The sequence below is a fragment of the Chlamydotis macqueenii genome, chromosome 22, assembly GCF_036417535.1.
Source record: "Chlamydotis macqueenii isolate bChlMac1 chromosome 22, bChlMac1.mat, whole genome shotgun sequence".
NCBI classification, from domain to species: Eukaryota; Metazoa; Chordata; class Aves; order Otidiformes; family Otididae; genus Chlamydotis; species Chlamydotis macqueenii.
The window spans coordinates 4,611,655-4,634,466 of record NC_141577.1 but is presented as its reverse complement, the minus strand read 5'-3'; the positions used below and the strand labels follow the sequence as shown (position 1 = coordinate 4,634,466).

Genomic DNA, 22,812 nt, shown 5'->3' with positions numbered 1-22,812 from the left:
ACGTAATGGGAGTAGTTGTGGGTTGGTTCTTTTCCCTTTTCCCTTTTCCTTCTTTTTCTTTTCCCTTTTCCTTCTTTTTCTTTTCCCTTTTCCTTCTTTTTCTTTTCCCTTTTCCTTCTTTTTCTTTTCCCTTTTCCTTCTTTTTCTTTTCCCTTTTCCTTCTTTTTCTTTTCCCTTTTCCTTCTTTTTCTTTTCCCTTTTCCTTCTTTTTCTTTTCCCTTTTCCTTCTTTTTCTTTTCCCTTTTCCTTCTTTTTCTTTTCCCTTTTCCTTCTTTTTCTTTTCCCTTTTCCTTCTTTTTCTTTTCCCTTTTCCTTCTTTTTCTTTTCCCTTTTCCTTCTTTTTCTTTTCCTCCTTTTGGACCTTGATTACAAAGATTTAATTTGTTCTGAGGCCTGGGGAAAAATCCTTTTAAATAGCATGTTTCTTTCCACTTTGCCTCTCCACAAGTTCTTCTATGTGACCCATCTTCTGGCGAAGAATGTAGGAAAAGTGAAGCCACTGAAGTAATTGAAGAAATTGCTCTAGCTCCGAACGGTGGGAAGTCCTGTTTAGTAGCATTGTTGATGGAGCCTTCATGAATCCTACCAATCAGCGCCCTCTGACTCAGATTATAGGAATTAGTTGCTCTGCTTAGCAGAAGTGACTCCTTCTCAGCACCAAGTGGGAGTTTGTTTTGTGCCTTGTGGTTAAATGTATTTGGCCCCTTTCAAGTTTTCCCTTTTCCCGAGTAGTTTAAGAAAATATATCCGTCTGTGCTGTAAGAGTGAAGGAGCCTAGAAATGAGGGAATGTGATCCAGTTTAGGAGTTCTAAATGTCCACCGATTTCTGATCAGGTGCTTCAGAGGTTTGCTGAAGAGAAATCCAGGGTGCAAAAAACGGGTCCAGCTTTTAGAATTGGCTAGCTATAAAGCTCACTTCTGCTACAGACATCTTGTCTTCCTGACTTTATCACCAAATAATTTGCATTTAAGAAGTCAAGCAGTCTTTAGCTTATACCCACCCCTGCTGTTACTTTTGGGCCTTTTCTTCCTCAGTAAGCAAAAATTTAAAAAAGGAGACCCCCCTGCAGAAACTCGCCCTTGTTCTTGTACATGTTTCCTGATTTCTTCTTGTCTTGTTAGGATCTTGTGGGACAAGACCAGCACCCCTGTAAACTGAGAAATAATCAGCCAGTGATACTGTGGAATGATTTAAAGGGAGGACCTCTGAGGTGTGGGGAAGCCAGCTCTGTTTCAGTGATCAGTCTCTTGCAGGAAGTTTGGCCTGCGAGGGTGCTTAGAAACAAAAAAGCTGCATGGAAGGGTGCCATCAATTTCTTTTTATCTTCCTTATATTGCTCAGTCTGTCTGTTTTAGAAAGTTTTATCCTACTCAGGAGGATTCCTAGATCCCTCTTTTGCCATTATATATTACTTACAGAAGCATAGTTAGTTTGCGGGCTTTTAATTTTTTGTGGAGTTCTGAGCCCTTTTCCAGCCTCTGTGGGCGCTGTGGAATAGTTCACTGGGTATCCTGGAGAGGGGGCAAACCGTGCCGTGCATCATCTTTAATTAAACGTAGATCAGCTCCATCAGGAAAAGGAGCTTGCTGCTTTTCAGGTACTTACGAAGTCTTAAATGTACGTACCCAGTGCCTTTATGAATCTTTGGCCTTGACATTTGTACGTCAGCACTAATGCTGGAATTCTGAGCAATAAAGCGGGGAGTATTTTTCCAGCTGATTCTATCACCATTTCAGGAGGCGGTGGTCTCCTAGACTGGTGACGTTGCCAAGTTGTTCGACTCCCATGAGCGCTTCCTGGGTATGTTAGGATCTGCCTGAGAAATGTTGTGATCATTCTGGTCAGGGGTCTTCACGATATCTTCCCGATCATGACTTTTGTGTACAAACTAAACTTTTTCCTGATGGTGCTCCCGTACTCAGACACTTAACAGCAGAAGAGTCAAATTACTGATTTCTCTGATGTTTTGTGTGCTCACCTGTAAGTAGCAAAATGTCTGGTCTTCCATTTCTGCTTGTGTTATAGGCTGCTCTAGCATAAATATTTCCTGGCTTCTTGTTCCCTTTCTGGAGATCATACTCGCTATATTTTCAGGGAGAATACTGCTGCTAACTTGAACTTACTGATGCCTTTTCAAAAGTGATGCACCCATGCGAGTGTCCTGCCTGGTGCCCTTTTCCTGTAGCAGGCTAGGTGAATAATTTCTCTGAAGAATCTGCTGCTTCCCTAGGGATGCTCTGTCAGGATTGCAGCTAAACTAAACTTGGATTGCTATTGTGGATGGGAGAAGTGAAGTGTAGTCTTTTGTGTCTGGCTGTAATAGAGGAATAGTAATCCTTAGTATAAATCTGTTTCTCCCAAGAGATTCCCTAGTCTCTCCTCCTTAGCAAAGAATTCTTCCTGGCAAGTCATATCCAGTTTATTTGTTGTCTTTACCTTTTGAGGCTTGGATTCTGAGTCTGTAGGAGTCAAATATTTCCAGCTATTAATTACCAGCTTAGACATGAAAGGTGCTGGTAGCAAGTACAGGGGAAGCAAATAGGGTGTTGGGACGTGCATTTGGGTTTGGATTGCAAATCAATTCTGCTGCAGGGTTCTCTGGACTTTGAGATCTGTTGAGAGGAATTTCTGTCTTGTTATGAAACGCACAACGCATCGTGATCTTGCCCCGGTCTCTGTCTTTTGGGCTGCACTGAAGGAGTTAAGTTCGAGTTCCTGATGCCTTTGAGATGGATGAGGAGCAGAGCATGGAGACAGTGTTGCCATGCCAGGCTGTTTGTACCTTCCCCACCACAGAAGTTGATAGCTGTGCTGCCAGATTGGCCCCAAAAGCCGTTTATAAAGCAAAACTGGTTTGATACCAGCTTGTATTTGCTTTTCACTGGACCTTCTGTGATTTCTTCAGCGAAGCTTTCCTATCTGTGGAAACCAAAAGGTTAGTGAGAGGTGTTGTTTTCAGCAGTGCTTTGATGGGAAGGGTTCCGCATGGAGTGGGGCTTCTGGCTGATCCAGGAGAACCAATACCAGCAAGGGTTTTGAGGTCCTGAAATGGCAAAGTTGCATTTGAGTTCCTGTTGCCATAAATACGTAATGAAGCAAACTGGGGCAGCTTGTACAGCAGTTTCAGAATTCCCGCCCCAGTGTGTCCTTAGTTTGTTTTGGTCAGCGTGCTGCGTAGAGGGAGGAACCTCAGCCCTGTTCTGAGCAACTTATTTTCCTCTTGGTGTGGAGTGGGAATAGTTTTACTCTCAGTATTTTGCGTTATTGGAAAACTCTTTTGCTTATTCAGCTGCGTTTCACTTGAGTTTGTCTCTGAGTTCAGGTTTGAAAGTGTCTCGTCAGTGAAAGAAAGGAACAGAACCAACTGAAACCAAATTCCTGATCCGCGGAATTTAACGTCGGAAGGTGCATTCTGCTCTTGGCTCTTTGCAGTATGGATTTAACAAAGTTCGATTTTATGGGGAGGGGAGAGGAACGAGGCCGCAGAGTTTTGGCTTGTGCAGAAAGAACCGTTCTGTGAATATCCCCAGCAGTCGTGGGGTATTTTTTGTTTGGTTACCTCTTCCTTTCTTCAGTCTTTCTTTCAGTTTCTGAATGCGGACGCTCTGGAGGTTGTCAGGGAAGCACTGTCTGGGTTTTCCAGTCTTACAAAGTGGTCATTTCAACTTGTACTCTGTAGGTAGCTGAAGTGGAATAAAGTTGAGCTCTGTCAGCTGCATCCCCTGGAAATAATCCATGCAACAGGCTGAAATGCAGCAAAAAACCGTCTCAGGGTTTTGGAGGAGGAGGGAGGTGCAGCCCAGGAAATGAACGTTTTCTTAAAAATTCTTTGGGCTCAAAATTAATCATTTTGAGAATTTCTTTTTGAGGAGGGGAAAAGAACCTTTTTCAGTTGAATTTGCTGGTCACTTCAGGCTCTTTTTTTTTTTTTTTTCTTTTTCCATATGGGACTTCCTGCTTCTGTTTGGTTTGTATTTGGCCTTTTGAGCTGGTCTTATTGCTTGCCTTCAGAGAGGGATTAGCGATGTATGCATTTCAAAGCAGGGCCGCTGCATGCTGTGGTGCCTGGGCATCACAGTGGATATGCAGATAAACACACCAGCGCCCGGAGGCTTGCCCGAGGAGCACGGTACCTGAAACACTGGTATGAGAGAGAGCGGTGCATTCCAGTTCATGCTGATATGAAGGTTTCTATCCCAAGTTATGGTGATACAGGGAGCTGAAAAAGCTTTTTTCCTGACCAGGGCTCCTCTGCCTAAGCTTTTCTTGGTGTGTGATTGTGGCCATCGTTTTTGTGTGGTTTCTTGAGAAGGCTCTGCCTTTTCAGTTGTTTTATTTTGCTAATAACCTCCACAGCTGTGGAGAGCATGAGTGCCACTCTCAGAGCTACCCTCATCTTCCAGCCGCTCCAGTGACATGTTTCGCTCCTGTGACCTGCTTCTCAGGGTTGCTCAGCTATTTGTCCATGTGGCAATTTTCTCTCCTCCCACCCCTTCCTCTGGCTTTGAACTGAGCTAATCTGACCCGGTACGTGAGAGGAAACTCCCCACCCCGCGCTGCATCGCCCGGGCCCGATCCAGGCTGCGTGGAACCCTCCACCACCAATAAGCGTCCCTTTTGAGATGATGCCGCCCGGAGCTGCTGATGCAGCTTTGCCGGGAGCCTGCGCTGGCAGCGGGTTGTGCTATGCTCGATGCCGGGCTCGTTTCCTGTTTCTATTCTGGTCGCGAGCAGCTCAGCTCTGCTTCCTGCCTGCACGCCTCGCACAGATTCCCCTAACCCCCAGCCTTTCGTTTTCTTAGGAGTGATTTTGGTTATGGACCCAAGCGAAAGAGGAGACGGTGACCTCTGCATGGAGGCAGGCGGCAGGGACGCTGGCAGCTCGCTTGGGAGGGGATGGGCTCCCCTTCCTTTAGGCCCGGCCGGAGTGACTAGGCGGGTCAGGGTTTCATCAGGAAATTGCTGTAGGATGACCAGTTCTGGTCTTGGATCCCGAACAATAGTCTGTGCTCTGTCACACGCATCCCCTGCGCTGCCGCAGCCTGAACATACAGAGCCGCTTCTTGCGCCGCAACTGCTGAAGCGTAGGCTTCGTGAGGTGACCCTCTGCGTTAAATGTGCTTACAAGAAGCACGTTGTAGAACGGGGAAATAATTTTCTCACTTCCTTTTTGCTACTGACTCGGTGTCATTAGAGACCCTTTAAAATATGCGGAAGCCTCTTGGCAGTCTGATATCGGACGTACTAGCCTCATCCCCTTCCCTTGCCATCAAAACTTAACCCTGCCAGAGCTCTCGGGCCGCGCAGGGGAGGGAGAGTCTGTGTTGGCGTGACCTTCATCTGCTGCGTGGAGCGGCTGCAGGGATAAATGAAGGTGTTTAACTTTGGCAGCGCTGCGTGCGTTTTAAACACTGCCACACCTGAGCTTTCAATTTACGGGAATCATTTTCCTGTTAATGTCCTTTTGGCATGCTGGATTGACTTGTCTTGGAGACGAGCACGATCATAAATGCCATGGAGAAAACTATTTCCACATGGCGCTGAAATGTGGGGCATGGCAGGGGCCCAGGGCTCAGCCTGCTCCGCTGCTTTCCTGCAGCAGCTGCGCTGCTCCGACGGGCTTGTGCCCGCGCCCTCACGGGTACAAGGGTCGCGCTGTGATTCCAAACAGGTCCTGGTAATTGGAGGAGGAGTTGTGTAATTGGTTTTTATTATAATTTTGAATCAGGTCTTATCCAGGAAAATAGAAAACTTTTTAATTTTATTTTTTTAAATAAAGAAGGTTGAATTTCCTGAGATGAAGAGAAGTGGCATCTCCAGGAATTGACTGTTCTGGTGCCCTGACCCCAAGGGTAGCACCAGGCATACGTCAGCGTCTGGCCTGGGCCAGGTTTCCATGGTTATGTTACCTCTTCCCGTGCACGCTCGCCGCTCTGAGCCAGGGCGAGAGGGGAATTTCCTTGATTCTTTCCAAATGTGTCTTCAGTTTCTCTGTCCCGTTCGGATCAGCGATGCCCGGGCGCAGGTGCCGTGTTGCAGACAGGTTCTTGAATGCAAGTGGTTTCTCTAGAGATGCTCCGCCTGGCAGCGTTGGGGGCTCTGCTGTCGCCCCTCCTGTTGCTCCGTCGCTGCCTCCCCACAGGTACGACGGACTTTGGGAAGGAGCTGCCAGCTTTCCGCTGTCTCTTCAGCAGCTTTTTTTCCGGTGAGAGAACTGCCAGGTTCATCAGTTCTGTAAATACCTGGTAACTTAGAAATCTTGTTCTCTCCTAAAATCTTCCTTCCTTCCGCTTTTTTAGAAATGGATTCTGTCATTCTTAATCGTGTCAGAGAGGCTGATGACAGTACTAAAAGCTGAGTTGTCTTAAAATCTGAAGTATGAGCCTGAGCAGGGGCCTTCAAGATGTTTTAATTATTTCAGGCTCCTGCCTTTGCTGCATTTCTTTGCCCACCCTAACTCGTGTGGTTGGCATGGTGGCATAATCACATGCTGAGATGACTAAATGCTTTGGAGTCTAAATTGAATGCATCGGAGACTGGAAACCGCCGTCCAGAGGAAGCACTGCTGGGGAGTTGGAATACCCTCACGGCTGGCAGTAAAAGGGTAGCTTCCTGCCTCTACCGCGATCGAGCGTTTTATACGATCTGGGGTTTGTCTTCGGACTGAAATAGAATACTTAAAAACCTCTGGAAGACAAATGAAAACTCTTCAAATAAATGGGTTGTGGTCTGTTGTCGGAGATTCGTAAGAGTTCCTCACTTGCGCTTGTCTTCCCAAGGCCTGGTGTCAGCCAGGATGGGATCGGCTCCCCCTGCATCCCCAGCACCCTCCCAAAAAACCTGATGTTACTGACAGCATCCTCCGGTGCTGCTGTGATGTTGCTGCTCATTGTGCCTGGAGTCCTCCACGCTTCTTTCCTGCAACTTGTTTGAGGGTCAGTGTCGCTGCTAAAGCCGGAGGTTTTATCCTTTCGTGTGGCAACGCTGCTGCTGGCTGGCCAGGCTGGCTTCCGTGCTAGCCAGAGCGGCACTACTCCGTCAGCCAAAGCTTCGGCGTTTCCCGCTGCTGCTTGGAATGCTGTGTGTTGTATCAATGTTTGGATAAACCTTGGGAATACTTTTTAGAAGGCGAGCAGCTTTCAAAGGGTTAAACGGAAACTCTCTTCTGGAGAGTTTTGCTGCTGCGTTTCCCAGGGTCCTGCAGAGGAGCTCAGCACCCAGCGTTCCTCGCGGAGTGGGAACGCTGGCCTTCCACACGCTGGATTTTCCCTTCAGCGACATCTTGTTCTGGAGATGAATCACGCTGCTCCTTCTATACTTTGTGCTGCAACTACAGCTTGTGAATCTCTCCTCTCTGAAGATCGAGAACATGAAATTTGTTAGTCCGCTCGGTGTTTGAAGGGAGAGGAAAGCCCCCTTCCCTCCCCCTCCCTATTTTTTTTTGTTAATTTTATTTGGAGGGGGAAGAGAAGGAGGGGTGGCACAGGGTAGGAGCAGTAGATGTGATTAAAGCTCCTGCCGAGTAGATCTGTGGGAGTGGAGTATCGACCTCTGAAAAATCAATGGCTGCTGCGGTAGCAGTGCTGGCTGTTTTGCAAGGTCTCCCGTTGCAGGAATGTAGTAAAGCCAGCAGCACTTCCGTCTGTTGTCCTCCCTTTTTATTTTGTACCTGCTTTCTGCCAAACAACCAAACTCACCTAGATTTACTGAGGTGGATTAGAACAGCAGCTTATTTTTGCAATCAGAGTAAAATTTCTGCTGTGGCACCGAGCCCCTCCTCCTGACAGCCTCCTTTGCAAATGCTCTTTTTCCTGCAGTGCAGCTAGAGCCGGCAGTTTCTACCAGTTTGTCTAAAGCCAGCCTGGAAGAATGAGCTTTTCAGTTTCTTTTTTTGAGCAAGGAAACTGCACAAATCTCTCTTGCGTGTTCTGGTCCCCATCTTAGGTTTGTAATTGTCAGTGCTGGTGCCTGAGAGGAGCTGAAAACCCTCGTAAGGGAAGGGAACATGGACTCCATCAGGCACAGGCTGAAGCCCTGATAGTGTTACCTTCCTGAGGACTGTTTCAGTGGGCAGGTGTTTTTTCCCTTGAAGTAGTGAAAGTCTAGCACTTATTTCCTTCACCTAAGCACTGCTTGGATGAGTAAGTGGCATGTAATAGGTCTGGAATGTTTTTACGCATGCTTGGTTTTGTAACCAGGATCCTGGGTTCTCTTCCCAGCTTGCTGCACAACCTGGTAACTGTCTAGTGTGTCCTTGCTCACGTGTGGTCCGTGCTCAGATCAGAGCTTGAGCTTCCAGGGATGTATCTGGGAGGCCAATCCCAGTGATATCATTGCATAATTAAATCCCTTTGTTCCTTCCAATTCCCGTTTTAAGGGAGGTATAAGAGAAGAAGCAAGGCCATGAATTAAAAAAGCTTTCATAAAGCACAGAGGTGTCCCGTGCAGGTTGTGCTACTGTGGCTGTGATCTTCCTTCTGGTCATTCCCTATTTCTTATGCCAGGAGAAAGTCATCTTCCCCTGTTAAAATAAAAGTGAACCTTTCAGCATCTTGCAGAGAAGAGGTAAGAGCTACGAGGCCGTGGAGGGAAGCTGTGCTTGGTCAAGGGGACACCAGCCTGCGTTGCTAGGCTTTGGTTATATTTGAGTAGTCTTTAGTCATGTTGGGTAGCTTGGGAATGTGGATGAACATGCTTCCCGCACATGTATGACACAAAATCAGTAACAGGTAAACTGGCAGCTTGAAAATACATTTTTTTTTTTTTTTTTTTTAATTTCTAACCCATTCCTCCCAAAGTATGACAGTGTACAGAGCAGATGGGAGCAGAGTGTTAACAGGATCTCTCATTTAACTTCAAATTCCAGAAATGTTCTAGATGTGGAGAGAGATTTTATCGGAGAGACATCCTGCATGCGTCCTTCCTCCTCCTCCCTTTTGTCTCTTGTCCAGCCCATATGTGCACCAAGAATTGCGATCATTGAGAAGGTGCTTTTGGTGCTGTAAAGCTGGATTTGTTATCTTCTGCACAGTAACCAATAGTAGAAGAGCAGAGTGAGGTGAATGGTGGCCTTTCCTGGGTAAACGTGTATTTTTGGGGTGGGACAAGGCTTGGAAATCTGCTTTGGCTTTGGAAATTTGCCATTCTTCTCATGGCCATGGTAGGACCTTACCTTCCTGCCCAAGAGCTGCCTAACAAATACCAAGAGCCAGTGCTCCGTGGTTTTGTGTTTGTGGTGGTACGTGCTGATGGCTTTTGTCAGAATTTTAAAGCGTGGCAGGTGAAACTGAGCTGGTGGTAGTGCAGGGCTTGCAGGAGTGTGCGCCCTTTTCTGTGTGCCTCCAGTAATCTGGACCAGCTCGGAGACCAAAAACCTGTTCTCTTGATTTCTTAGCAAGAAAAAAACTTTGGAGACAGTAGGTTATAAGTCCCTCTAGATGAAAAGTATCAACTGGATTTCTACTGTAGCTTAACTTGCGTTCCCCAGCTCCAACTTCTGGTTTCTACTGGGGAAACAATCCAGAAGAAGGCACCGAGTGAGCAGGAAGGCGGTGGCAGGCTGCAGAGCCCCCCCAGACCCTTCTGTCACGCCTGCGGAAATCTCAAGTCAGCTTTGCAAGGTGTCTCCTTGGATGTGAGTGAATCTGTAAGTCTGATGCAAAGTGAGCGCAGTGAGGTCTCCGGGCCGCTTTGCGTTCCGAGGTAGGGTGCTTTGGGAAGCACGAGAAGCAAGATGCAGTGGTTTGTACTGTAGGAAGGGGAACGAGTCTGTCCGTTTCCCCAAAATAGCAGGGATATCCTAGCTTGCCAGTCGGCTGTGGAATTTTTGTGATAGAGAGGATTCAGGTATTTTGGATGTGGAAATAAAGGGGAAGGAAAGGACAAGCTTGTGATTTTTAAGTGTTGATAGTTCTTCAATGAGTGGAAAATGAAATTGTAACAGAAAGTAGGTATTCCTGTTAGAAGCAGTGAGGAGACTTTTTCCTTTTCAGAAAGAATTGGGGAGTAAATTTAGCCATTGCTCTCTGGACTTGTTTGTAAGCATCTTTATGAAAACAACTGGCCTTACAGCATTTATAAGCTCCACCACATGCTTGTCTCCAGCTCATAATTTCCTTGAGTGCTATCTAGTGATCTGGCAGTGCCTGCCATCATTCCAGCCGGGCTGCGCTGCTGCTCTCTGCCCCCACGCTTCTCATCTGCACTTAGGCCGGGGATGGGCGATAGGAAGGCTGCAGTCCCCGCTGAGGAGATCAATTTGCTTTCTGGTCTGTCTTCCTGCTCTTCCAGATCAGTGGGATGGGCCAGAGTGGAGCCTTGAATCTCTTCTCCTCTGGGGTTTTGTTACCTTGATCTGAAGTATTTCTCGTTGTTTCATCTTTATGTTTGTTTAACAAATGAGCTTGTATCAGATAGTGAGATGGTGGTTCTTCTTTTCCTCTCAAAGAAACCTCCCTGTTTCCAGCATAAACTAACCGGCTCCCTTGTGCTGGTCATGCCAGGACTTGCAACCCTTTCTCTGAGATAGATGAACTCCCCTGCCCCCTCCTTTGGGTACCAGATTGTGTGATTCGGGGCCTGGTTTTGTTGTGTGAAAAGAAGGTGTTAGCTGCTGAGTCCTTGTTTGTCAGCAGCACTGACAAACCCATGCTGGCATCAGCGAGGGCTGGGCAACCAATCACAGCTGGAACAGTTATCGTTTCAGGGTCCCTGTGGGCTTCCGCTATCAGGTCACATCCCAAAATAACACTGGGCAGTATTTCAAGTGAAGAAACTCAGGCTTTGGGGCTGCAGCCAGCCTGGAGTGTGAGATTCTGTGTGAAGTAGTTGGAATCCCTCCAGTGTTTTTGATCTGCATGGCAGATGAGCAATAAAATGCATAAAAAACACATTGGAAACACGTGAGGAAATTCTCCAGACCCTGACGTTTCCTTCAAGTTGGCAGAGTTACTGCTGTGGAGCCTCACCTCCCATCTGGGCTCGATTGGCTGTGCTCGCAGGACAGGAGGAGGGGAGAGGAGAGCCTTTCTCCTGGAGCTGCCGGGGCTTTCCAGGCCTCCCCCTGGTGCTCTGTGGGAGGCAATCAGACCTCGCTGGCCCTCTCCTCTTGGGCTTGGTCCAGAACCACTGACGGCAGCAGGTCTCCATTATTTCAGTGAGGTTTTCTTTATTTTTTTTTTTTTAAGGCTTCTCTGCTACGGACGTCCTTAAAAGGGTCTGTCGGGAGACTGAAAGATTTCTTTTTCCCCGAGTTTGTGGTGCACTTGAGTAAATGGGATATCAGAGCTGGAGGGTGTCCTTGCGGTTTAGTTAGAAGAAACCAAACACTCTGTGCCTTGATGGTTGGCATCCTGAGAAAATAACTTGATAGGTGGAAAACAGCTCCTTACTGATGAGCTGCTTGCGCTTAGGCATTCCAGTCCCTGCTTCCCTCCTTCCCCTTGCAGGAGTCTCGCTTCTGAGAAACTTAGTCCTGCTGAATAACGCGCTGAGAAAACGCTGCTGTGCCGGCAGAGCGTTTCTTTGCTGGGAAAATACGTTTTTGTTGGAATTCATAGAACTTAGACATCTTTAGAGGTGAGAGTCACTTTATGAGTTGCTTGATTTTTGTGGTCCCGTTTCAGCTCATGCCCTAACATCCAGGAAAGGCTGACGTGTAGTTCGCTTTTAACTTATTTAAACTGATGATCTGAGAGTCTGATCTGCGGCCTTCGAGCTAGGAGGCCTGCTTCTCCTATACGTGAGGTCTGGGATGGTATGCTAGCAATGCAGAGGGGCCCTCGCATGTCTAAAGCAACCCTGTATTAACCTGCTTAATTAAAACTGAATGTTTTTAAATGACTCGCAGTACTTAGGTTAAGCTTTGATGCCTAGGCAAGGTCGAAGACATCAGCTTTAAAGATTGTTATCTAGTTACTTAAGAGTTAATTTTCAAACAGTTTTTAACATTGCTTCGTTTTATGTCTTGCAGATATTTTCGTGTCTGGCATTACCAAGTCAGATCCCCTCGGTCTGCCCAGTTCACATCTGAGTGTTGCTCATAGCGTGGAGCAGACAGTGACCTCAGATCCTGGAGGCAAACCTTCTCTTTAGTCTCTTGGAGAAGCACGTCACTTGTACTCCTGATAACAGGAGGAAACTTTCACAATTCACCTTGCGCGCTTGCTCTGTGTCTGTCCTTTCATGCCAGTATTTTGTCTCAAGTGTAGATTTGTCGTGTTTTTTTCTTTTGAGCCTAAAAAATCTCTCATCTAAGCAGCTCCAGGCTCTGCCACTCTGGTCGGAAGGTTTAACCGCTCTGAAATGCCTACCTGCATGAGCTCATCATGGTGGGGATTTTAAAGCTGGAAAGGGTTTTGGCTTCATTTCAGAGATGATGAAAACAGTGTTTGGATGCATTTGGTCATTCAGAATAAAAGTACCTTAATGCTGTCCAGTTTTAGGTTGAACTGAGTTGGCTTCTGGACGTTCTGATCCCTTCATGGACTTGGAAAGGAGTCTAGAAACATGTCTTAGACTGGCAGCTGAGGTTAGATGCAGTGGGTCTCAGGGAGAGACTCCTGATTTTGGAGTGTTGGTTGCTGCTTTTTCATGCAAAATGTTGGAAATGCTGCCTCTTTGCTCCCACTTCAGATGGTTTCCGCAGTAGGAATGTGGGGTTTGTCAGCTTTGTCCCGGGGAAAAAAAACAAGTAGCTGTGTAAAGGAGCAATGCTTTTGATGTTACAATAGGAAGGCAGTGAAAATTGCAAGAGCTTTTAGGGACTGTTTTTAGGCTTTTTCTTCAGTTTTTTAGCTTTCATTGAAATAAAGCAAAGCTCCCCCCACCCCCGGGAAGATGATACTTCAGCAGTAAGCAAATATACCTCAGAGACTGTGGTGCAGGAAATGATCTCTCAGACAGAGGCAGTAATGGAAGGGGAGGAAGGACGCGCTCTGCACTAAGTCATCCCACCAAGTGACTGGCATTTTCTGCTCAAATGTAGCCTTCGCCAGCATTTGCTAGAAGCGTTTTGATCAGATTCCACTGTTAAAATAGTCAGGATTGCCCTGCTGCAGCAGACAACTGAATGTGGTGCAGCTAATGCCCAACTTTGTCCTTCTGAATGTCACTGTCTATCCAACAAGCGCGATGAGGCGCTTGGATGTCTCCTGGGTCATTTTTTTTATTCTTCCATAACTCCAGATTTCCACTTCCTAGGATGTGGTGATGTGCTGTTCTCCGGCTCAGATGACGGGGACGTGCTGTCAGAGCCTTTTCACACATCACCTGGCAGGCAGGTGGTACGGAGTGATAGGGCTCTTGCTTGCTTCTGAAGGTTGATAAGTTTGCAGTATCTTGTGTCCGAGGTCCCTCCTCGCTGCGCAGAGCTGGGAAAATGTTATCCGAACTGCTGCTAAACAAGGCATCATCCAGTCAGTGTAAATGAGACCAGGGCGTCCAAGTTATTTATCAGTTGGCTCGGCCTTTCTGCGTGGTATTTTAAATGAGGTTGGCTCTGTTCGTGCTGGTCAGCTGAATTCTGTGCTGAGGGAGTTGATCTGAAATGCCTTCAGGGCTGGGTCCAGGACGCTTCTGATGCAGCGTTGATTGTTCTGAAGGACTTACAAAGGATAGGGTGAAGTCCTGGTAAGCTCTGGTCTGGCACTTCTTCACCTGCTGTGACCCTTTGAATCTCTGGCGGAGTTTCAGCTAATCACTGGAGTAGTTACAGTTATGTATGTAGTCACTGAAATAGCTTTCTCTTCAAATCCTCCACTGCTTACTCTGTTTTGAACTGTTACTTACCATTTACTCCAGGCCAAGCAGCTGACGCACCTGTTATCAAACAGCTAGGACGCTTACGCGTGCTGGATCTGCACATCATCCTGGAAGTATCTCCGTTTTTCAGCCTTGCCAGCTGAATTTTGGTGCCGTCACTTCACAGTTGCTACTGTGGCAATTGGAGGTTTTTACTTTCTTAGACTTTTAGTGCTTTTATTCTTCAGGGTGGATACGTGCAGTAGGAAGGGTATTTTCTAGCCTTGCCTTCGAGAAAAGCTAAACTTTAGAGGCTGATCCTGTATCTGCTATTTTTTTGCTATCTTTGAAGACAGGGAAGTGAGACCTCGGAAGAGTATTTTATGGTTTTCTTTTAAATCTCTGTTTTGTTTGTTTTTATCCATCTCAAGTGAGTACTTCCCCAGCTTATATGAGGTTTATGAATTAATTATGGTGAGGCAGGAGTTTTCTGTCTTTCAGAGGCTGAGCCACGTTTCTCTTCCAAGCTTCGATCACGCGGACCGTCTCCACTATTTGCAGTTTTACGTGTATTGTTGATGCGTTCTTTAATTTCTTCCCTCTAAACTGAATTAAAAGAAGCAAGTAGGAGAACTAGCCAGTTGTTTGGACCATCAGCAAGCACTCAGCAAACCAGCTAGGGAACTCTTGGGTTCAGAGACGGGCAGCAGGCTGAGACACATTTGGCAGTTACCTCCGCCTGCAGCAGCCTTCGTTACTGACAATAACGTGAACTGAACTCATTGATTTCTGTTTGTAGTGTGCCTAAGGGAGAAATGCACTCTTTCTTAGTAGTGTCTGAGAGAACAGTCCCCTGTCTTTCTATTTTTGCCTGATCTGTTTCTCTGTGTATTGCAGGACCTGTCTGGTTCAATAGATGATCTACCCATGGGTACAGAAGGAGCCCTGAGTCCTGGAGTAAGCACATCAGGGATTTCCAGCAGTCAGGGAGAGCAGAGTAACCCAGCTCAGTCTCCTTTCTCTCCACATACCTCTCCTCACCTGCCAGGCATCAGAGGACCTTCCCCATCCCCAGTTGGATCTCCAGCTAGTGTTGCTCAGTCCCGCTCTGGTCCGCTTTCACCTGCTGCAGTCCCAGGTAATGCTACTTGGCACATGTTGATCTTTCGGTGGGGCTTGAGAGGGAATTAAAATGGCCAGTGGGGAAGAGTTGACTGGTGTCAGTACTATGTGGTTATTGAGATCCTGTGATCTCATTTGTTTGCTTTAAAATGTCTGTAACTTTTAAAGGATGCAGTAAGATGGGTGGGATGGCTGGTAAACCACCAGTGTCATTTTGCTGGGTTTGTGTGACTGATCTTGCTCTCGTTTTCCTTCACTGTGGCTAACATACCCTTCTCCTGAAGTTGTTTGTAGTTCAGGTATTTAATGCTCTTGCATCCTGGGTTGTGTGGTGTGCAATTTTTGTGATTAACCAGTCTCTTTTTTGTGGTGTAGGCAATCAGATGCCGCCCCGACCGCCCAGTGGCCAGTCGGACAGTATCATGCATCCTTCCATGAACCAGTCGAGCATAGCGCAAGATCGAGGTATGTGACATGCGATAAAAGATGGAATTGTATGGATCTGTTTGTAAAGCTAGATGTGTAACTGAAAATTATCTGGCCTGATGGCGTGCATTCTATGTTGAGATAGCATTTAAAAGCTGCCCCAGGTTTATAAGCTGCAGAGGTTTAGGCACCTCACAGAAAATTCAACTGTTGCTGGTTGTTTGGGCTCTTAATAATCCATCTAAGCTAGTACTTCGGCTTGTAAGATGTTTTCTCTGCCTTTGAAACACTTTTTTGTGAATATTGCTTGTCTAAAGTCCATGACCGTAAGCATCAAAATGAGGGGTGCTCACAACATGAGCACTCAAATGAGGGGTGCTTTTCCCCCAAGAGAATAAGGTTAGTGGGAAGGAAAATGTGCGTAAAATTCCAGCTGTCATGGCTGAAGGTATCCAGTTGTCACCTTGAGAAAACAAACAAGCAAACAAAAAACAACAGCACGTAAGCCCCTAGGATTTGCAGAATTGTACTGTCTACTCCTGTGACAGTAACTTGTTGGGGTTTTTGTGGTTAAAAGAGGAAATTGGATCTGTTATCTTAGCAGATAACACTGGCTCCTTAATAGCAACCACTGTAAAATCTGTCTAGGCTGCTGCTGAAGGGATTTTGTTAGAGGGTCCTGGGGGTTGCTGTTACCTAAGAACATGTATATCCAGTGGCACCTCTGGGGACTTTGCACTAATAATTGTCTGCTCCGCTCACTGGGTGACCAGGGTACATGCAGAGGAATCCTCAGATACCCCAGTACAGCTCACCCCAGCCTGGCTCAGCCTTATCTCCCCGTCAGTCTTCTGGAGGACAGATGCACGCTGGAATGGGGCCGTACCAGCAGAACTCCATGGGAAGCTACGGACCCCAGGGCGGGCAGTACGGACCTCAAGGTGAGGCACGGTCGGCTCTTCAAGGTGGGAACTGAGCTCAGCGAATACAAAAGGCCTCTCTCTATTGTAATGTCTTCTATAAACTTTTTATTTGTCCCCTCTTAATGTGTGGGTAATACAAAACAGTTGGCTGCTGATGAGCTTGGAAGGACCTGTGCTTTGTTCACGTTGAGACTGATGAAATGTTGTTTTCAGGGCTGGTTGTACTTCTAAACGTAGGATTATTCCTCCTCATTTAGAAAGATGTAGGTTGTGCATCCAGTGTAACAGAGAAGAAGGGCCGGTTGGAGAGGACAAAAACTGGCTGGTGCAGGTTTTGAAAAGAGTTAAGTGAGTTTTTAACATCCTGTCCTGGACCATTTAGCTCACTCTGCTCGGTTGAGGTTTGGGAGAGTTTCAGGCAGCTTTTGAATCGATGTTGTTACTTGGCTGTGTCAAAACACATTTTATGTGGCTTATATCCAAGTGCTTTGACTTTTTGTTGAGGTGTTAACACTCCCCCTCATCTCTGTTAGTGATCTTTAAATATTTGCTGATAGAAGATTTTTATAGTGATTCATAAACTAACTAGTTGAATGATGTTGTCTTCCCCTCTTTTTATCTCCTTAGGAGGTTATCCCAGGCAGCCAAACTACAACGCTATGTCCAATGCCAACTACCCCAGTCCAGGAATGGGAGGAAGCATGAACCCCATGGCAGCGGGGAGCCAGATGCATGGACAGACTGGTGTGCCACCATACAGTGGGCTTCCTCCAGGGAGGATGAGCCACGCAGCCATGGGGAACAGACCCTACGGACCTAACATGGCGAATATGCCGCCGCAGGTGGGGACGGGGATGTGCCCCCCGCCAGCTGGCATGAATCGCAAAGCACAGGAGGTGGCTGCCGCCGCCATGCACGCCGCTGCCAACTCCATCCAGAACAGGTAAGGAATGAGGTTTCCCCTTGTCTCAGTTGAAGTCCCTTCCCCGTGTCAGACCTGCGTTACAGAGCTGTGGGTGGAATCACCCGGAACTGGGGTGATTCTGAACGTGCGCTTCCTTGAAGGCTTGCAACTCTTGGAGGCTTTTTCATCAGTATTAAAAAACAAAGAGCATAGAGCTTGGGCAAGCAGTCTGTTGGAACACATCATTAATGACATGCTCAGGGAATTTTTAGTATTCTAGGTGAAATCTATTTACCTCTGAGAGCCCTTCAGTTGTTTCTGCTTTCTGGTCATCTTCGTAACACGAGTGACTTAAAAGACGCTGCGTGCGCGGTAAAGCCCGTAAATCTAGTAGAGCCATCCGGCTGCGTTTGTCTGAACCAAGGCATTACTTGTCCAGTGTCTTGAACTTCTTCCTTTTAGGGCCTTCCCGAGCAGCTGTGGGAAAGGGAGCTGTAATTCAGCACTGAACTTTGCAACTATTTTCTGTGGTTTTCTTTCCGTTTTTTTTTTTGTTTTTTTTTTTTTTTTAACTGCACGTTTCAGAGTAGGTGTATGCAGCCTACCAGAACGCCTTGTGAGCCATGAACTGGGTTATAAATTGCCTTCCCCCAGTAAAGCTGTTGGAGATATTTGTTATCTGACTGGGCGTTGTGCCCTTTATCCTGACTTAAGGGCTGCTTCTGCAGTCTGCTTTCTGATATTACCTATGACTGCCAAGAGGTCTCCTTCCCAAATGCCAATAAAGGCGTCAAAGCCGGTCCCTCTGAGTAACAAGTTTTGAGTTGTGTGTGAGGTTTTCTGATGCATGTAAAATAATACAGCTTGTACGGGTGACAAAAAGGAAAAAAAATAAGGAAAAGTCATTAAATGTGGCCGGAGCACTATGCTGTTCATTTCTACCAATAATATATTCTCACTTAAATGCACAGGGCTGCAGTACTGGCAGAGCTGTTCGTCCTTGTAAAGGCGACTTAATGACCGAAATTGAGTTTGGTTTGGGGATGCGCTAGAACAAGATTAGGGGGTGAAAATGTTCGGAACTGAAGTATCTCAAAAAGATTTGCATCCCCTTTTCTTCTGAGAGTGAGACGTAGGCCCTAGAGTAGCTAAGCTTTAAAAGAGCACCTGATCTTGGTCTTCTGCTGGAAGAGTGAGCTGGAGAAAGTCACTTCTCCGTTTCCTGTGTAGAAGGTTTCTTTTAGCAAACCTGCTTCCTTAGAAGACAAGATCTTAATGCTTAGTATTTGGAGTAAGCTTCTGTTTCTTCCTTGCCTTCTCTAGGCCTCCTGGTTATCCCAACATGAACCAAGGGGGAATGATGGGCACTGGACCTCCGTACGGACAGGGAATTAATAGCATGGCTGGCATGATAAACCCCCAGGGCCCGCCCTACCCGATGGGTGGGAATATGGCTAACAACTCTGCAGGTAAACCAATGCTGGTGGTTAGGTATTTCATTAATTTCCTCGTCCTGGGTCGAAAACCAGCATTAAAGATTCTTTTAACTTCCTAGGGATGGCAGCGAGCCCTGAAATGATGGGGCTTGGGGATGTCAAATTAACACCTGCAACTAAAATGAACAATAAGGCAGATGGGACGCCAAAAGCAGAATCCAAGTCAAAGGTAAAATGTTTTAATTTTTGTTTTTAATTACTCCCATCCTCCTCAGCATCCAGGGACATAAATCCATTCCATGTTAACTTGGCTTGAACAGTGCATCTGTCTAGTAGGGAGTGTGGTTCCTGAGAGAAACCTAATTTCATTCGTCCTCCTTACCCCGAACAGCCTTCTCATTAGCATGGCTGCCCTTGTGGTGTGTGATCTGACCACTGCTTGGTGCCGTGGTTCTACCTCCAGAGCATGGCGAGCGAGTGGGATATCCTCTTTTGGGATGTGTTATGTTTTGGAGCGTAATTAAAGAAATAAGTGTCTCGAAACATTTATGTACCTGTGTTTTTGAGTAGGCTCTGGCTGTATTTTCAGTAAGCCACTAAATACCCAGGTATGTTAACAATGGTACTCCTGAGGAGTCTGAGTGAGACTGCCAGCCCCTACAGACACCCGCTAGCCCTCCGTAAGGCCAGGAAAGGGACTTTTCTGTCAGAATTCACGTCCTCCCCTGTTTATGTCTCACGAGTTCAAGCCTGTGTCTAGCATTTCTAACAGATGGCTGGCACAGCTTATTTCTGTGTTCTCCTTTCAATTGTGGGCTAGTCTTGCCTTTATTAACTGGGAAGAGGGTACCTGAACCAGATGCACCTTTTGGGTCAGCTTTATCCACATCCCCACATCCTATGAACAGCTAATTAGAGTGTTGCTGCAATCAGAAGTGTAAAGGTAAAGACCACGTTGTTGAAGTGCGCAGCATAAGAAGATTCAACGTGAATTACTCTTGAAGTGTTCAGCTCTGGCTGTGCTTGAACTGTGCCCGTGCTTCCAAGAGGTTCTTCAGGATTTATCAGGAAAACTCAAACAATTTAGGATTTTACTTCTGGGATTTAGAAACTGTTCAGAAATGAAGGGGAGTATTTCCCAGTCCTTTGGGAGTAATCAATTTCAATTGCAAAACAATTTAGTATTGGGAATTATCACCTGCCACAGTGAAACTGCCAAAAGAAGTGTAAACAAACCTGAGTTTCTTTCTGGTGTAGGCTTGGCGCTAGTCAGTTATCGCCTCTCAGCTGGGAGGTGGTACACTGAAGCGTTGCAGTTGTTACACAAACAAACCTCTTACTAATCCTGTATTAAAGCCAGAAGAGGGAGGCAAACAGGTTCTTCAGGGAGTGTTTTTCTTTGCATTACTGCTAGCAGTTTCAAAAGAACCACCAAAAAAGCAGTTTCTGAGTCTGTAGTCTTATCTTGTGCTGCTTGAAGGAAAATAAATGCTCAGCAAGTTTGATAACTGTACCACCAGCAGTCTGCAGGAAGATTCAGAAGATCTCTCACTTCTGCTCGTGTGTTCTGGCATCTGCCTTTCTGTTTATGGCAAACAAGGACTCGAACACTCTCGGGCTAGGAGATGCCAGAAGCTACAAATAAGGGTGGTTCTGTCCTGGTCTGTGCTGTTCAAGGATTATGACATATGCTGATGAATACGCTCAGTCTTCGCTGTAGGAGTTAATCTAGAACATAGTCAGGTTTGAAGTTCACATCTACTTTGGAAGTTCATTTTTAAGTCAGCATTTGGAATGGCAAAAACATTTTTGCCTTTCTCCAGGCGTATGTGATCCATGTGAAAGACAAAATAACGTGCTCATGCGTTGCATCAAAAGACTTGGGGGGTCTTGCAGGACCACAGGTTCTACCATTAAATAGACACTCGGACAGTTCAGTGACTCAGATGTGTAGGAACAAGTGTGCCATACTCATACTTCGTAACTGTGAGCTTGCATTACAAGTTCCTGTGATGCTTTTCTGTATCAGTCTTCCCGCATCCTGCTATGCCAGCAAACCAGTGTGGGAGCTTGGGTCGTATCTGGGCAGCAGGAGATTTCTGCACGTGTGTCAGTGAATAGGCAAGGGAAGAGAGATGGTCTTTGTGGGGTTCCCCTCGCATATATTCATCAAACATGTGCCTCTAACCTGTATTTTTCTTTGAGGCATGTTTATTTTTACTCCTTTGCAGTGTTTAGTGTCAGTTTAACCTGGCATCTGTCACTTGGGTAAGAGACGAACCGGTGGGCAGCGTTCACCCTGGCAGAGCACACTAGCCGTGAGGAATCTCATTTGCAGTTGAATTAGATGTTTTCTCATGTGTTTAGCAAATGAGCCCACAAAGGATGTCTCAGAGATGGCTCTCTGCAAAGTCTCCTTGAGGTTCTGTAGCATTCCTGAAAGCTTTTGCTTTTTAAAAGTACATATTCTCTGAATTCCCCCAGTAGCGGCCAGTTTTGTGATACCTTTGTCGAATAATACTTGCCTGACGTTGATCTGAGACAAGCGTAGGTCTAATATAAAGCTGCTCTCAATATAACAGAGCAGAGCTTTGAACTCCTACCGGACTGCTTTTTTGAAACCGTCTCAGATGTGAAGAACTGGCTGCTTTTGTGCTGCTCAGTCCTGATATTTCTTTCCTTCTCCTAGAAGTCCAGTTCCTCTACTACAACCAATGAGAAGATCACCAAACTCTATGAGCTGGGTGGTGAGCCCGAGAGGAAGATCTGGGTAGATCGTTACCTGGCCTTTACTGAAGAGAAGTCCATGGGCATGACGAATCTCCCAGCGGTAGGCAGGAAACCCTTGGACCTTTACCGGCTCTACGTCTCTGTGAAGGAGATCGGAGGATTGACTCAGGTGAGCGTCCAGCAGCCAGTGCGGTGCCTGGGTTTTTGTGTGCAGAGCTGCGCGCTGTCTGGCAGGCACAAGCCAATGGGCAACACAATTTAAAGTTAGATTTGTAACTAAATGTAAGCCGTGACTTCCCATTTAGCTGTTTCTTTTATTTTTTTAAAATAACGCGTCCTTTAAGTGAGTCAAATGTCTGCTCTCCTGTTGTCCGGTTGAGAACAGTCTGTGGTGAGATTCAGTGTAAGTGCTTTTTCTCCCCGCTTTGTTCAGTGCAAAGATTGGTGACACTGTCTTTGTCTTTGCATCTGCCTGCCGACTGACCTCATGGCTAATTTGATTTGCAATCTGTCCCTGTTTGAAAAGTTTTCTGTAGGTGAGGAAGAGCATTTACTAGTTCTTGGTTTTGAACACAACTGTATCTGCTCTGCTTAGCCCGTACCGCATCGTTTGTTTTAGCAAACGATTTCTTTCCAGAAAATTGATTGGAGGAGAAGGAGCTGGGATTTTGAGTTTAGAGCCTCTTGTTTGGTTGTGCAGGTCAACAAAAACAAGAAATGGCGTGAGTTAGCCACAAATCTCAATGTGGGCACGTCCAGCAGTGCAGCTAGTTCTTTGAAGAAGCAGTACATCCAGTGTCTCTATGCCTTTGAGTGCAAGATTGAGCGAGGTGAAGACCCCCCTCCAGATATCTTTGCAGCTGCCGATTCAAAGAAGTCTCAGACTAAGATACAGCCTCCATCTCCAGGTGAGTTTAGACACTGCTTTAAGGGGTGCAATGAATGTTTGAACCAGAGGGTCTCTGGCACTGTGCACCCAACTCTGCATGCTGTGGGCCAGACCAATTCCGAACTTCACAAAGCTGTCGCGTCCGTTTCTAATCAGATGTTCTCTGGTTGTGTAGATTAAACGCTTTTGTAATGTGGGAGTGAGTGATACTGGAAAAAAGTCAAGACTTTTGCGTCAAAAGAGTCTTGATAGTTCACAAGTTCAGTTTTTGTGTGTCCCACCTCTGTGCTAAGTTTAAGAAAAGGGAAAACATAAAAATACATACATACACACACCTCTGTGCTTACCAGTGCGTCGCTACCGTAGGAGGATCTGGTGGATGGAGAAGTCCGGAGTTATCCCTTCAAGGTGATCTCCGCGTACTCTAACAGCAGCCCTTGCTACTGCGGAGCTTTGGGAACGTGCTAAAAAAGCTGTGCTTATTTTGACTCTGCCCGTGCTACCTTCTGGGAGTAAATGCTTGACATGGGCGTGCGCTCATCTTCTTCGTGAATTACTTCTTTCTGCCTTCAGTAGAATACAGCGAGGGCTTTCGGAGGCTTTGTGCCCAGAGAGCTTCATAAGCTTTTCGCAAGCTGGA

The 22,812-nt window shown here is 46.4% G+C and overlaps 1 protein-coding gene across 1 annotated transcript in view; it reads left to right on the top strand.

The window, feature by feature from the left end:
• Positions 1-22,812, top strand: part of ARID1A (AT-rich interaction domain 1A) — a 60,600-nt gene that overhangs the window by 26,573 nt on the left and 11,215 nt on the right. Inside the window, exons 5-12 of the mRNA XM_086765318.1 lie at positions 14,640-14,880; positions 15,240-15,329; positions 16,064-16,231; positions 16,841-17,156; positions 18,441-18,586; positions 18,673-18,782; positions 21,243-21,452; positions 21,984-22,191. Coding sequence (XP_086621444.1) covers positions 14,640-14,880; positions 15,240-15,329; positions 16,064-16,231; positions 16,841-17,156; positions 18,441-18,586; positions 18,673-18,782; positions 21,243-21,452; positions 21,984-22,191 — 1,489 coding nt within the window. The remainder of the gene's footprint in view (positions 1-14,639; positions 14,881-15,239; positions 15,330-16,063; positions 16,232-16,840; positions 17,157-18,440; positions 18,587-18,672; positions 18,783-21,242; positions 21,453-21,983; positions 22,192-22,812) is intronic.